Raw genomic sequence first — 16218 nt, forward strand, 5'->3', positions numbered from 1 at the left:
CCATATGAAAGGGTTATATTTAAAGTCAGAGGTAAGACAAAAATCATGCTTAGTAAAAACTACCCCTAAGTCCCTTTAGCACCCACTGCCCACAAAATATAATATAGATAGTTGGTAAATCCCACCCTATTAACTTTTCCTATGCTCAGGAAAGTGTCTACAGGTTAACTTTGTCTTTGGGTCACTTTCCTGGGCTCTTAGGTAGGTCCCCCTACCTTAGTCTGGAGGTTCTTAGCACATACCAAGGGACTTTTGCCAAGGCTAACAGGCACTAAGATCAGACCCTGTGCAATTGCATAGGAGATCTTAAATGCCTACAAATATTTTCCGGGGAATGTGGGGAAGGCACAGAGAGTGTCTTTCATTAAAAAAACTCCTCTGTGCCATGTGATCTGCTCCAAAATTATTCTCCTGTGCCGTTAAACACTTTCCCCTACTTTATTTGTTCATGCATTTTTTTCTCTTCCAGATTGCCTACAAAGTCAAAGGGGAGGAAATTATTCACAAGTACAGTCTGCCGGCGGACGTGCCCCAGTTCATTCAGGCTAAAGTCAACGCCTACAATATCAGTGAGGTGTGCATGTGGGCTCAGCCGCTCACTGAGGGTTAAGCCTTTTCTACACGTGGTCTGAGTTATCTTCAAATGACATTTTTCTTTCAGAATATGTACAAAGCAGACTTGAAAGACCTGAGCAAGAAGGGATACGACCTGAGAAACGATGCGATCCCCATCAAAGCTGCCAAAGTTGCCAGGCAGGCGGCGAGTGACGTAAGTCCAGCTGGTGGTGGTCACCTGTGTGTAACCAGAAAATGGGGGCAGGTGGGCTTCTTATCCAAGTCTCCACGTCTGCTGTCCCTGACTGGAAGCAAGCCAGGCTGAAACTATTTAGAGAAGAAAGTTTCCTAAACAGATCTGAATTTTGTTGGGGGTAAGGATTTGTATAACCTTAACCAATCTGTTCTAATCAAGCCCCCTAATTTAAAATTCTCATCTATATTTCTGCACAAATTCACGTTATTTCTCTTATAGAAATAAAGAAGTTACCTGCTATTTACATCATAATAACCTCCTGATGGTAAACCTTTACCTCAAAACTTGCTTAATTTCTATGAATTCCCTCTTTGCCTTACCTCTCTTTTCACTTCATTGCTTCTACAGACTGATGAATGGGCTTCAAGTGTCAGAGCCCCTAAGAGTCAGTCATTAGGTTGCATTAAAGTGAAGACTTTTGTTTCTTTTCCTACCTTACTTCAACTCAGATGTCAGCTGAAGTCACTTTGCTCTTTGAGATTTAAATAAAATGGACTCAAGCCCCCTCCTGCTGTCCTGCAGGAAGTGGGATTCCCTCCCCATGATGGCTGCATTCTCAGGTTTTTGCTTTTCTGATCACCTCTGGCTCCTGGTTTGCACATGATGGTTTTGCTCTGGCTCACCTGGGCTCTCCTCCCCTAGATTTATTCTCTTTCTGCTCTGCATGATCCAGAGATGGAACTCAGCCCCTTCTTTTTGGTTTCCCTCCAAATCCCAAGTACAACTTTAATGACTGTTTGAAATGGAGTTGTCACTGCAGCAATGTAAATACATTAAGACCGAATAATGAATGTCCATGTCCTAAAAGCCCTGCTCCAGAATTTCTCACTGATCCCCTTTCTCTGTGGGTGATCTCCTCCAGCCACCCCACCCCAGCATACACATAAACCTTCCCTCACATCTCTGCTACTCCGTTTCCTGGGGTTCTTCCCAAGTCTCCTCAAGGACACTTAATTCTCCCCACTTTATTATTTGGAACCAATTAGTGTTACACACTACTGGTTCTGGGTCTCCCTTTGAATATCCAAAGATGCATTAAAATTGTACTATTACTACTACTAATATAATTCTATTATTAAAATAGCCAGCTATTTGGCTTTAGAAGCACAGAATAATTGGTAGAGTTTGTGAAATATTTATCTTTTCATTTGTCTCTATCACTAAGTGGAACAGAACTTATTTTACTTTGTCACTGATATAAATTATAGTAGCGTCCGCACCCCAACCTCCCTTGGGTGGCAGAAGCAACCACAGACAACCAAATGGGCTCTAAATAACATTTTAATTTTAACAGGCTACATTTCATATATATACAAGCAAATATCAAATTGTTTGGTTATTGAAATAATTTCTGGGAAGCTCAATTGCTCAAATCATGGTCTCATTGTTCAGTAAAACCTTCATAACTACATTAAAAAATATGCCAACCTTTGTTTCCAACAGGTTCACTACAAAAAAGATTATGAAAAAGCCAAAGGGAAAATGGTTGGCTTCCAGAGTCTCCAAGATGATCCTAAACTGGTTCATTATATGAAGGTGGCCAAGATACAATCGGACCGGGAGTATAAAAAAGACTATGAGAAAACAAAGACCAAATACAACACACCCCATGATATGTTCAACGTTGTGGCAGCTAAGAAAGCTCAGGATGTTGCCAGCAATGTCAACTATAAGCATTTGCTTCATCACTACACCTACCTGCCTGATGCCATGGACGTAGAATTGTCGAAAAACATGATGCACATACAGAGCAATGTAAGTGACATTTACTCCACAAGACAGTCCCCCTCTAAGGAGGGAGCCTGCGTGAGAGAACCCACTGCCTGGGGCACTCACTTCTCTCTTCTCTCTTTGGTGTAGAACGTCTATAAGGAAGACTACAACACCTGGATGAAAGGCATAGGCTGGATACCTATTGGCAGTCTGGAGGTAGAAAATGTTAAAAAGGCAGGTAATGCCCTGAATGAAAAGAAGTACAGGCAACATCCAGACACCCTCAAATTTACCAGCATCGTGGACTCCCCAGTTATGGTCCAGGCAAAACAGAACACGAAGCAAGTCAGTGATGTGAGTACAACAAAACAGAGTGTGCAAAAGGATGGAGGGAGGCTTCAAAAGATGAGCTCATCATTTTTATTCTCTGAGCCTAATATCTTTTCCTTTTAAAATTATTATTTTATTTCATTTAAAAATAATAATTATTTTTAGTTTGGGCACTAACATTTTCTTTTTTTTATATATATCTTGCTTTTTACCTTCCTTTTAAAAATGTCTTCCTTTTTAACTGCCTATAAATACTGTGTTATTGGATAAAGTATTTCAGAAAGTGCAAAAAGTTCTACCCTAGAACGACACACACACAAACAAAACTTAAGCTTAAATCCCATACACGTTATTGTGGCAAATGCATCATATTCAATTCTATATTAAGTTGTTCATATTTGCTTTTCGTATATAAAATATTAGTACAGGGAAATAATACACATGAGTAGATGATTTCTCTCCTCAGAATTCATCATACACAATTATTATAGATACTTTACTTATGTCTTGGAGGAGATTAGTGTATTGTTTGCCTGCCTGTCCATGAGGAATGTATACGCTCTGGCTAAAGACAGCTCTCAAGGAAAATTTGGTATATGAAAGAGCTAAAGGGACATCAAAAACATTCATTCATTAATTCATTGAATGAATGTTTTTGAACACCTTCCATGTGCCAGGCACTATATTATGTGCTGATGGTATAAAGATGAAACAGACGAGGATGAATGGGATACAGGACAAGAGTGTAAGACAAAGGCATGGATAGAAACAGCATCATCATATGGAGAGATGAATGCTACAGGAGAGGCATGTGCTAAGTAAGTATAAGAGGAGAGGGTAACTGCCTGCCAGAGCTTCCCTGGCACATAAGGGAAGGCTGCATTACTGGCAAAAGGAAAAACATAATGACAGTCAAGAAGTAATGAATGGAAGGACAGTGAAGGATGAAGGATTTAGGATTGTAATCCTTCAAGACCTGATTATTGAGGGTCTTGAATGTTAATTTATACTCTGGACATTATGGGGTAGGTAACAGGAAGTACTGAAGATTTTTAATCCATGGAGTTGCATTATCAGGTCTGTGTTTTAAAAGAAAATTGGCAAAAAATGCAGAGAATATATTGGAAAGGGGAGAGATTGAAGGCAAGGAGATGAATTAGGAAGCTTCTACAGAAATTCAACAGAAACCTTATTTGGACCTAACTCAGGCAATAGCAGTGGGAAAGGAGATGTTTAGAAGGTAAAATTAACGAGATTCTCTGAATGCTTAGACGTGGTTTCTAAAGGCAGTGAGGAAGTGAAGATAGCTCTTGGATTCCTAAAAGAAATTATTGAGTATTTGGAGATTCATTTAGCTATCAGCCATTTCAGAGTTTACTTGTGATACATGCACACCCGTTTACATACGGTGTACCACACAGACATGCCTGGGAAATGGAGGTGTATATGATAAATGACAATCAAGAGATTAAAAATCTGCTTGGGATTCCGATTGTGTTTTAGTTTTAGAAACTGAGCAATTTCTTTCTTTTTCATTACCAAGAGGAGGATACAGTATGATTTCTACCCCATGCACTTTGGTGTCTTTTAGACATCTTTAAAATGGCAAAATAGGGTAAATGTGAAGTGGTAAACCTCTTGCATAGGCTGCATTTACATATAAGCACCTTTATATTATGAGGAAATTATTATGTGCTTTTACTGATACAATTATAATTGGAAAGTTTTTAGGGGAATTGAAAGACTCATTCTAACTACCTCTTTCTCTCTAAGAGTAAAAAAACCAAAAAATAAAAATAAAAACCAAGACTGTAAGAACTATTAACTCCACTAGCAAAAATGACCTTTTCTGGCTTTAGTGAATTCTGTTATCCATTTTAGGGTTTCACATTTGAACTCATTTTTTATTCATCTCTGGCAAGCAAAGATTGCTATTTTCTTAGGATTTTTTTTCTCTCTGTTTTAATACAGAGTTTTTGGGTCTTCCTTAATGAGATTCTTAAAATAGGAAGATGGCTTTGATAATTTTTTTTTTTTTTTTTTTTTTTTGCGGTACGCGGGCCTCTCACTGTTGTGGCCTCTCCCGTTGCGGAGCACAGGCTCCGGACGCGCAGGCTCAGCGGCCATGGCTCACTCTGCGGCATGTGGGATCTTCTCGGATCGGGGCACGAACCCGCGTCCCCTGCATCGGCAGGCGGACTCTCAACCACTGCACCATCAGGGAAGCCCGGCTTTGATAATTTTAAGTAATAGAAATTGTGGGGGATTATGCTAGGAATAACTTCTTTAAGCGTGTAATTAATGTATTTTCCTTTTTGTACCATCCATAATGCATTTTTCTTTTAACATCTTTATTGGAGTATAATTGCTTTACAATGGTGTGTTAGTTCCTGCTTTACAACAAAATGAATCAGTTATATATATACATATGTTCCCATATCTCTTCCCACTTGCGTCTCCCTCCCTCCCACCTTCCCTATCCCACCCCTCCAGGCGGTCACAAAGCACCGAGCTGATCTCCCTGTGCTATGCGGCTGCTTCCCACTAGCTATCTACCTTACGTTTGGTAGTGTATATATGTCCATGTCTCTCTCTCGCTTTGTCACAGCTCACCCTTCCCCCTCCCCATATCCTCAAGTCCATTCTCTAGTAGGTCTGTGTCTTTATTCCTGTCTTACCCCTAGGTTCTTCATGACATTTTTTTTTCTTAAATTCCATATATATGTGTTAGCATACGGTATTTGTCTTTCTCTTTCTGACTTACTTCACTCTGTATGACAGACTCTAGGTCTATCCACCTCATTACAAATAGCTCAGTTTCGTTTCTTTTTATGGCTGAGTAATATTCCATTGTATATATGTGCCACATCTTCTTTATCCATTCATCCGATGATGGACACTTAGGTTGTTTCCATCTCCGGGCTATTATAAATAGAGCTGCAATGAACATTTTGGTACATGACTCTTTTTGAATTATGGTTTTCTCAGGGTATATGCCCAGTAGTGGGATTGCTGGGTCATATGGTAGTTCCATTTGTAGTTTTTTAAGGAACCTCCATACTGTTCTTCACAGTGGCTGTATCAATTTACATTCCCACCAACAGTGCAAGAGGGTTCCCTTTTCTCCACACCCTCTCCAGCATTTATTGTTTCTAGATTTTTTGATGATGGCCATTCTGACTGGTGTGAGATGATATCTCATTGTAGTTTTGATTTGCATTTCTCTAATGATTAGTGATGTTGAGCATTCTTTCATGTGTTTGTTGGCAGTCTGTATATCTTCTTCGGAGAAATGTCTATTTAGGTCTTCTGCCCATTTTTGGATTGGGTTGTTTGTTTTTTTGTTATTAAGCTGCATGAGCTGCTTATAAATTTTGGAGATTAATCCTTTCTCAGTTACTTCATTTGCAAATATTTCCTCCCATCCTGAGGGTTGTCTTTTGGTCTTGTTTATGGTTTCCTTTGCTGTGCAAAAGCTTTGAAGTTTCATTAGGTCCCATTTGTTTATTTTTGTTTTTATTTCCATTTCTCTAGGAGGTGGGTCAAAAAGGATCTTGCTGTGATTTATGTCATAGAGTGTCCTGCCTATGTTTTCCTCTAAGAGTTTGATAGTTTCTGGCCTTACATTTAGGTCTTTAATCCATTTTGAGCTTATTTTTGTGTATGGTGTTAGGGAGTGATCTAATTTCATACTTTTACATGTACCTGTCCAGTTTTCCCAGCACCACTTATTGAAGAGGCTGTCCTTTCTCCACTGTACATTCCTGCCTCCTTTATCAAAGATAAGGTGACCATATGTGCGTGGGTTTATCTCTGGGCTTTCTATCCGGTTCCATTGATCTATCTTTCTGTTTTTGTGCCAGTACCATACTGTCTTGATTATTGTAGCTTTGTAGTATAGTCTGAAGTCAGGGAGCCTGATTCCTCCAGCTCCATTTTTTTGTTCTCAAGATTGCTTTTGCTATTCGGGGTCTTTTGTGTTTCCATACAATTGTGAAATTTTTTGTTCTAGTTCTGTGAAAAATGCCAGTGGTAGTTTGATAGGGATTGCATTGAATCTGTAGATTGCTTTGGGTAGTAGAATCATTTTCACAACGTTGATTCTTCCAATCCAAGAACATGGTATATCTCTCCATCTATTTGTATCATCTTTAATTTCTTTCATCTGTGTCTTATAATTTTCTGCATACAGGTCTTTTGTCTCCTTAGGTAGGTTTATTCCTAGATATTTCATTCTTTTTGTTGCAATGGTAGATGGGAGTGTTTTCTTTTCTTTTTTTTTTTTTTTTTGGGAGTGTTTTCTTGATTTCACTTTCAGATTTTTCATCATTAGTGTATAGGAATACCAGAGATTTCTGTGCATTAATTTTGTATCCTGCTACTTTACCAAATTCATTGATTAGCTCTAGTAGTTTTCTGGTAGCATCTTTAGGATTCTCTATGTATAGTATCATGTCATCTGCAAATAGTGACAGCTTTACTTCTTCTTTTCCGATTTGGATTCCTTTTATTTCCTTTTCTTCTCTGCTTGCTGTGGCTAAAACTTCCAAAACTATGTTGAATAAGAGTGGTGACAGTGGGCAACCTTGTCTTGTTCCTGATCTTAGTGGAAATGGTTTCAGTTTTTCACCATTGAGGACAATGTTGGCTGTGGGTTTGTCATATATGGCCTTTATTATGTTGAGGAAAGTTCCCTCTATGCCTACTTTCTGCAGGGTTTTTATCATAAATGGGTGTTGAATTTTGTCGAAAGCTTTCTCTGCATCTATTGAGATGATCATATGGTTTTTCTCCTTCAATTTGTTAATATGGTGTATCACGTTGATTGATTTGCGTATATTGAAGAATCCTTGCATTCCTGGAACAAACCCCACTTGATCATGGTGTATGATCCGTTTAATGTGCTGTTGGATTCTGTTTGCTAGTATTTTGTTGAGGATTTTTGCATCTATGTTCATCAGTGATATTGGCCTGTAGTTTTCTGTCTTTGTGACATCCTTGTCTGGTTTTGGTATCAGGGTGATGGTGGCCTTGTAGAATGACTTTGGGAGTGTTCCTCCCTCTGCTGTATTTTGGAAGAATTTGAGAAGGATGGGTGTTAGCTCTTCTCTAAATGTTTGATAGAATTCGCCTGTGAAGCCATCTGATACTGGGCTTTTGTTTGTTGGAAGATTTTTAATCACAGTTTCAATTTCAGTGCTTGTGATTTGTCTGTTCATATTTTCTACTTCTTCCTGATTCAGTCTCGGCAGGTTGTGCCTTTCTAAGAATTTGTCCATTTCTTCCAGGTTGTCCATTTTATTGGCATAGAGTTGCTTGTAGTAATCTCTCATGATCTTTTGTATTTCTGCAGTGTCAGTTGTTACTTCTTCTTTTTCATTTCTAATTCTATTGATTTGAGTCTTCTCCCTTTTTTTCTTGATGAATTTGGCTAATAGTTTATCAATTTTGTTTATCTTCTCAAAGAACCAACTTTTAGTTTTATTGATCTTTGTTATTGGTTCCTTCATTTCTTTTTCATTTATTTCTGATCTGATTTTTATGATTTCTTTCTTCTGCTAACTTTGGGGGTTTTTTGTTCTTCTTTCTCTAATTGCTTTAGGTGCAAGGTTAGGTTGTTTATTCGAGATGTTTCCTGTTGGAAAATAGGATTGTATTGCTATAAACTTCCCTCTTAGAAGTGCTTTTGCTGCATCCCATAGATTTTGGGTCATTGTGTCTCCATTGTCATTTGTTTCTAGGAATGTTTTTTATTTCCTCTTTGATTTCTTCAGTGATCACTTCGTTATTAAGTAGTGTATTGTTTAGCCATGTGTTTGTATTTTTTTTACAGATCTTTTCCTGTAACTGATATCTAGTCTTATAGCGTTGTGGTTGGAAGAGATACTTGATACAATTTCAATTTTCTTAAATTTACCAAGGCTTGATTTGTGACCCAAGATATGATCTATCCTGGAGAATGTTCCATGAGCACTAGAGAAAAATGTGTATTATGTTGTTTTTGGATGGAATGCCCTATAAATATCAATTAAGTCCATCTTGTTTAATGTATCATTTAAAGCTTGTTTTTCCTTATTTATTTTCATTTTGGATGATCTGTCCATTGGTGAAAGTGGGGTGTTAAAGTCCCCTACTATGACTGTGTTACTGTCGATTTCCCCTTCTATGGCTGTTAGTATTTGCCTTATGTATTGAGGTGCTCCTATGTTGGGTGCATAAATATTTACAATTGTTTTATCTTCTTCTTGGATCGATCCCTTGATCATTATGTAGTGTCCTTTGTCTCTTCTAATAGTCTTTATTTTAAAGTCTATTTTGTCTGATACGAGAATTGCTACTCCAGCTTTCTTTTGGTTTCCATTAGCATGGAATATCTGTTTCCATCCTCTTACTTTCAATCTGTATGTGTCTCTAGGTCTGAAGTGGGTCACTTGAAGACAGCAAATATATGGGTCTTGTTTTTGTATCCATTCAGCCAATCTGTGTCTTTTGGTGGGAGCATTTAGTCCATTTACATTTAAGGTAATTATCGATATGTATGTTCCTGTTCCCATTTTCTTAACTGTTTTGGGTTCGTTAATTGTAGGTCTTTTCCTTCTCTTGTGTTTCTTGCCTAGAGAGGTTCCTTTAGCAGTTGTTGTAGAGTTGGTTTGGTGGTGCTGAACTCTCTCAGCTTTTGCTTGTCTGTAAAGGTTTTAATTTCTCCATCAAATCTGAATGAGATCCTTGCTGGGTAGAGTAATCTTGGCTGCAGGTTTTTCTCCTTCATCACTTTAAATATGTCCTGCCAGTCCCTTCTGGCTTGCAGAGTTTCTGCTGAAAGATCAGCTGTTAACCTTACGGGGATTCCCTTGTGTGTTATTTGTTGTTTTTCCCTTGCTGCTTTTAATATGTTTTCTTTGTATTTAATTTTTGACAGTTTGATTAATATGTGTCTTGGCATATTTCTCCTTGGATTTATCCTGTATGGGACTCTCTGTGCTTCCTGGACTTGATTAACTATTTCCTTTCCCATATTAGGGAAGTTTTCAACTATAATCTCTTCAAATATTTTCTCAGTCCCTTTCTTTTTCTCTTCTTCTTTTGGAACCCCTGTAATTCTAATGTTGGTACATTTAATGTTGTCCCAGAGGTCTCTTAGGCTGTCTTCATTTCTTTTCATTCTTTTTTCTTTATTCTGCTCTGCAGTAGTTATTTCCACTCTTTTATCTTCCAGGTCACTTATCCGTTCTTCTGCCTCAGTTATTCTGCTATTGATCCCTTCTAGAGAATTTTAAATTTCATTTATTGTGTTGTTCATCTCTGTTTGTTTGCTCTTTAGTTCTTCTAGGTCCTTGTTAAGCGTTTCTTGTATTTTCTCCATTCTACTCCCAAGATTTTGGATCATCTTTACTATCATTATTCTGAATTCTTTTTCAGGTAGGCTGCCTATTTCCTCTTCATTTGTTTTGTCTGGTGGGTTTTTGCCTTGCTCCTTCATCTGCTGTGTGTTTCTCTGTCTTCTCCTTTTGCTTATCTTACTGTGTTTGGGGTCTGCTTTTCGCAGGCTGCAGGTTTGTAGTTCCCGTTGTTTTTGGTGTCTGTCTCCAGTGGCTAAGGTTGGTTCAGTGGGTTGTGTAGGCTTCCTGGTGGAGGGGACTAGTGCCTGTGTTCTGGTGGATGAGGCTGGATCTTGTCTTTCTGGTGGGCAGGTCCACGTCTGGTGGTGTGTTTTGGGGTGTCTGTGGACTTATTATGATTTTGGGCAGCCTCTCTGCTAATGGATGGGGTTGTGTTCCTGTCTTTCTAGTTGTTTGGCATAGGATGTCCAGCACTGTAGCTTGCTGGTTGTTGAGTGAAGCTGGGTGCTGGTGTTGAGATGGAGATCTCTCGGAGATTTTTGCCGTTTGATATTATGTGGAGCTGGGAGGTCTCTTGTGGACCAGTGTCCTGAAGTTGGCTCTCCCACCTCAGAGGCACAGCACTAACTCCTGGCTGCAGCACCAAGAGCCTTTCATCCACACGGTTAATTTGGGATGATTCGTTGTCTATTCATGTATTCTACAGATGCAGGGTACATCAAGTTGATTGTGGAGCTTTAATCCGCTTCTTCTGACGCTGCTGGGAGAGATTTCCCTTTCTCTACTTTGTTCTCACAGCTCCCAGGGGTTCAGCTTTGGATCTGGCCCCGCCTCTGGGTGTAGGTCGCTGGAGGGTGTCTGTTCTTCGCTCAGACAGACGGGGTTAAAGGAGCCGCTGATGCCGGGGCTCTGGCTTACTCAGGCCGGGGGTAGGGAGGGGCACAGAGTGCCGGGCAAGCCTGCGGCTGCAGAGGCCAGCATGACATTGCACCAGCCTGAGGCGCGCCGTGCGTTCTCCAGAGGGAGTTGTCCCTGGATCACAGGACCCTGGCAGTGGCGGGCTGTCTCTGGGGTCCACGCTTTTAGCCGTGGCTTGCGCCCGTCTCAGGATCTCCTTTAAGCAGCGTTCTTAATCCCCTCTCCTCACGCACCAGGAAAATAAGAGGGAAGAAAAAGTCTCTTGCCTCTTCGGCAGGTCCAGACTTTTCCTGGACTCCCTCCCGGCTAGCCGTGTTGCACTAACCCCTTCAGGCTGTGTTCACGCTGCCAACCACAGCCCTCTCCCTGCGTCCGACCGACCGAAGCCTGAGCCTCAGCTCCCAGCCCCGCCCGCTCCGGCGGGGGAGCAGACAAACCTCTCGGGCTGTTGAGTGCCGGTCGGCACCGATCCTCTGTGCGGGAATCTCTCCGCTTTGCCTCCCGCACCCCTGTTGCTGTGCTCTCCCCCGAGGCTCCGAAGCTTTCCCCCTCTGCCACCTGCAGTCTCCGCCCACGAAGGGGCTTCCTAGTGTGTGGAAACCTTTCCTCCTTCACATCTCCCTCCCACTGGTGCAGGTCCCATCCTTATCCTTTTGTCTCTGTTTATTCTTTTTTCTTTTTCCGTACCCAGGTACGTGGGGGGTTTCTTGCCTTTTGGGAGGTCTGAGGTCTTCTGCCAGCGTTCAGTAGGTGTTCTGTAGGAGTTGTTCCACGTGTAGATGTATTTCTGGTGTATCTGTGGGGAGGAAGGTGATCTCCGCGTCTTACTCTTCCGCCATCTTCCTGGAAGTCAGCCATAACGCATTTTATTTTTGTGACTATGTGTTGCAGATCTTATACAAAGCTAAAGGAGAAGATGTGAAACATAAATATACGATGGGTCCTGATGTTCCTCAATTTCTCCAGGCCAAGTGCAATGCTTACAATATAAGTGATGTAAGTAGGGGTTTTGATGGGGTGTGAAATCCAGACCTGATGATAAAATAATAGAATTTTAGAGTATGACAGGGCTTTGACAATTTAGGTCAGTTTTCTCCATAGCCGCCATTAGAGCATATCCCATGATAATGGTTCTGTACCTCTTGAGTCGGCATTTTCAAGCGTAGGACAACTCTAAACAGTATAGCATTCTTCTTTGTGTCAAGCTCAACACATATTTCTCTAGTTTTCCTAGTTCTGCACATGGAGGAAGTTTTTATCCTCCAGAAAAATGAGGATAAATGAAACCCACCCACCCCCCTTTTTTTTTTAACAACAACACTAAAATTTCTAAAGCTAACCACCAGGTCTTTCCTGGACCTTCCTTTCATAAGATTGAGCTTCATTTTCTCCAGTTGGTTCTCACATACTGTGGTTTCCAGAACCTTTATTACTCTCCTCTGGATCCACTCCAGTTTCTCAATTTCCCTCTTCAATATGTGCCCAAACCAGACTTGGGTGAATGATTAGTACAGAGTCTAATAAGTTTATGCTATATAATTTCATGTATGACATTTTGCTCATGTGACTTCTGTTTTTTAAATTGAAGTATAGTTGATCTACCATTAATGTGACTTCTTAAAACTGTGTGCTATAGGAGATTCTTCTAGCTTCTATCTGGAAAAGAACAAAGCAATCCCAGCTGTTGAGGAATCAGTGTCGCTGATTACCCCAGAGCATGCTGACATCCTTTTTCCTTTTCCATCGCAGGTCTGTTATAAACGGGACTGGCATGATTTAATAGCCAAGGGCAACAATGTGCTGGGTGACGCTATACCCATCACTGCAGCCAAAGCATCGAGAAACATTGCCAGTGACGTGAGTAAAAATTTTAGGTGAAATCTGGGTGATTGTCATTTTTACAAAGTAATCAAATGGGTGCTTGTTAAAATGATACCACATTGAAAACAGTATGTTGAATTAATGACATTTAAATTCTCCGCAAGATATTGTTTTGAAAACCTGTCACTTTTTTTTTTTTTTCCCTGTGGTACGCGGGCCTCTCACTGTTGTGGCCTCTTCCGTTGCGGAGCACAGGCTCCGGACATGCAGGCTCAGCGGCCATGGCTCACGGGCCCAGCTGCTCTGTGGCATGTGGGATCTTCCTGGACTGGGGCATGAACCCGTGTCCCCTGCATCGGCAGGCAGACTCTCAACCACTGTGCCACCAGGGAAGCCCTGAAAACCTGTCACTTTTTCAATGTTTTGTGATTCTTTTCAGTTGACCCCACTTGGTAGAGCTGTCATAAATCTGACAGTGGCTTTCTCTCCTGATTCATAGCCCAAATTACCTTCCCTGACACATTTCCCTGACAGCCCACATTTATTTTCAGGGAGAATACCCTACCTGCCACTAACATGTTAAATTCAGATGACTGCCTGCATTATAATTGTATTAAGAAGATTGAAAAAATGTTAAATAAAATGTACAGATTTTATAAACCAAATCGGAAAAAAACCCACTTTTCTAGAATATAATTTTGATTTATTTCATCTGTAATAGAAAAAGTATACACTTACACTTCTTCTCATCATTGAAAAACAAAATTTTCCAAAAGCACGCACACGCCATAGATTTCACTGTCACACACTATTCCAGAGGCTACACTCTTCGTCTGACACAAGAAAAGAAAGAAACCACGTGTACAGACCATGTGGAAGATAGGGTGTAAGAATTCCACAGCCTTCCATGTAGGGATGGTACTGAAAATGTGTTCTTCAAAGCTTTGCACATCACTCTGAAATACATTTCTAGTTTAAGGAGAAAGTGACAGTCTAAAATATGACATTATCATTTTTATTTTTAGCCCTTACACAGAACTTTTTCTAACATGCCTAGAAATTACTTGATAATTCTTTTGCCTGCTAAACTCTTGTTTATAAATTGGTGCTTAAATGGCAGGAGCAGAGTGTCTTCAGAGTTTGGGTGGATTTGAATTCTCTTACATAAAAATTGAGGTTTTGATTTGTTACCTACTGTATAGCTCAGTCTACACCCCATTGCCTATCTCAGTGGTGAGAGACCTTGGACCGCAGAGCTTTTGCAGTCAGGCTTTTACTGATGAGGAAAGGTCTTGGTGGTTCCTGCCCTTATTATATAGTTCCTTAATTCATGTGCAGCTGCTTCAGCAGTGAGCTTGGAGAGTAGCTGCTGAGAAATGGGGTTGGGTGAAAGCCTAGCTACCTGCCAAAGAAGAGGGTTTTTTTGTTTAACCATATTAGGTCAACTGAGACAACAAACATAGTAATATTTTCCATCTCCCACCCCAAAGAGATCTGAGTATAAACGTCTTGCATGTACAGTTCTTTAGAGTTTCTTCTGCACCTTTTCCTGGACCAATCAGAATCGAAAACAGAAGTATTTCTAGTATTCTGTGATGTGAACTAACATGTTGGATTAGGAAAATTCACATCCCTGGAAAACCAAGAGGTATATTTGGAATGTAGTCTTATATTTTGGAATATGTTATGTTTATATTAAGTGTGAAAACTTAATAGAGTTGGCTCTATATAAAGTTCCACATGCAAATCATCTATAGCATTCGTAGCAAAGAAAAGAAACTGCTCCTGAATTTATCATGATACCCATTTATAACCCAGCAGTATTGGAAATAAATGCTTTCAGTCTAAACTTCCTGGGGTTGGGGGGCATGGGGTGTGGACTGTATTTCTTGTACAGTCTTCCAGAAAATCACAATATTCTGAATGCCTTTGTGTGTGAATATAATCGCTCCACCTAATGTTCCCAATGCTTAGGACTTTGCTAACCAAATTCTGCCTCCACAGTATAAATACAAGGAAGCTTACGAGAAGGCAAAGGGAAAGCATGTGGGTTTTAGAAGCCTCCAGGATGATCCTAAGCTCGTCCACTATACGAATGTGGCAAAGTTACAGTCTGATCGTGAATACAAGAAGAACTATGAAAACACCAAAACCAGCTATCATACCCCTGGGGACATGGTTAGCATTACAGCTGCAAAGATGGCCCAGGATGTTGCCACCAACATCAACTACAAGCAGCCGATACATCACTACACATACCTACCTGATGCCCTGAGTCTTGAGCATACCAGGAATATGAATCAAATTCAGAGTGATGTGAGTATGTATAACATTATAGACCTAGAGATGCTGGTACTGAACAGACGATCATTTCTTCCTGTTTTAGTAGACTTCACAATACAGTAAGGTATTTGAAAAATACACTTTAAAATATACAGTCATCATTGAAAGAGTAACAAAGGCATGGTAGACACGCTGTGTTTTACTAGCTTTCTCTGCTCCTATCACAATCATTGATATTATCTTTATTAACTTATGGGTCAAAGATAAAGCCATGTTCTACTAAGTACATAAGCCACCCTGGTTCTCAACAAAAGGAAATGGTTACTCCTGGTGGGCCTGCTTCAACAGCAATATGTATAATGCAAAATAGGAGCATTCTCTATTCTTTCTGAATTCAGGAATGTTCTTTTTTTCTTCTTCTATTTTTGAACTCAAGGTCACACTCTCATGCATGTAAATGTATGTAACGAGTCATCTAAAATGAACCAGGAGGGTTTTGTGATTGCAGCATGACTCATGGAGAGCTGCATGGGGGAGGGTGTTTAATATTCAGAGCATTTCCTGCTGCAGGAGCCAGGTTTTTGTAAGAATCATCCTTGGTAAAGGGAAAAAATTGTGTTCCTTTATTGTTGCTCAATGAGAATGTCTCTCTCCACCTGAGGTGGAGGAGCTCAGGTGGACGGTGTGGGTGAAATTCAGAAGTTGTGGAGATTTCAGTGAAATCAAAAGGAAAGCCCAATTTATTGTCAGAAGAGACACTTTTTTTTTTTTTTTTTTTTTTTTTTTTTCCAGCAGTACCCATGGAAATATGTGGCCTACATTCTCTCCTGGAGTGTTAATGCACTCTAACAACAGAACTGCTTTTTCTTATGACCAAATTCTGGGTAAGAAGCTCTGTGGCAGAGATAGCCAAAGCTCCAGTATAGACACAGGCATGCTGACAGGTTGCTCTTCATTCCCGCCCTGGATAGAATTACAGATTCCAGAAACAGCTCTTGAGTA

The 16218-nt window shown here is 40.2% G+C and overlaps 1 protein-coding gene across 1 annotated transcript in view; it reads left to right on the forward strand.

The window, feature by feature from the left end:
* NEB (nebulin) overlaps positions 1–16218 on the forward strand; it is a 274918-nt gene that overhangs the window by 91269 nt on the left and 167431 nt on the right. The window contains exons 28-34 of the mRNA XM_060016820.1: positions 470–574; positions 662–769; positions 2255–2566; positions 2672–2878; positions 12004–12108; positions 12862–12969; positions 14938–15249. Of these exons, the coding sequence (XP_059872803.1) occupies positions 470–574; positions 662–769; positions 2255–2566; positions 2672–2878; positions 12004–12108; positions 12862–12969; positions 14938–15249 (1257 nt within the window). The remainder of the gene's footprint in view (positions 1–469; positions 575–661; positions 770–2254; positions 2567–2671; positions 2879–12003; positions 12109–12861; positions 12970–14937; positions 15250–16218) is intronic.

Source organism: Delphinus delphis, chromosome 7 (genome assembly GCF_949987515.2).
Source record: "Delphinus delphis chromosome 7, mDelDel1.2, whole genome shotgun sequence".
Taxonomy (NCBI): Eukaryota; Metazoa; Chordata; class Mammalia; order Artiodactyla; family Delphinidae; genus Delphinus; species Delphinus delphis.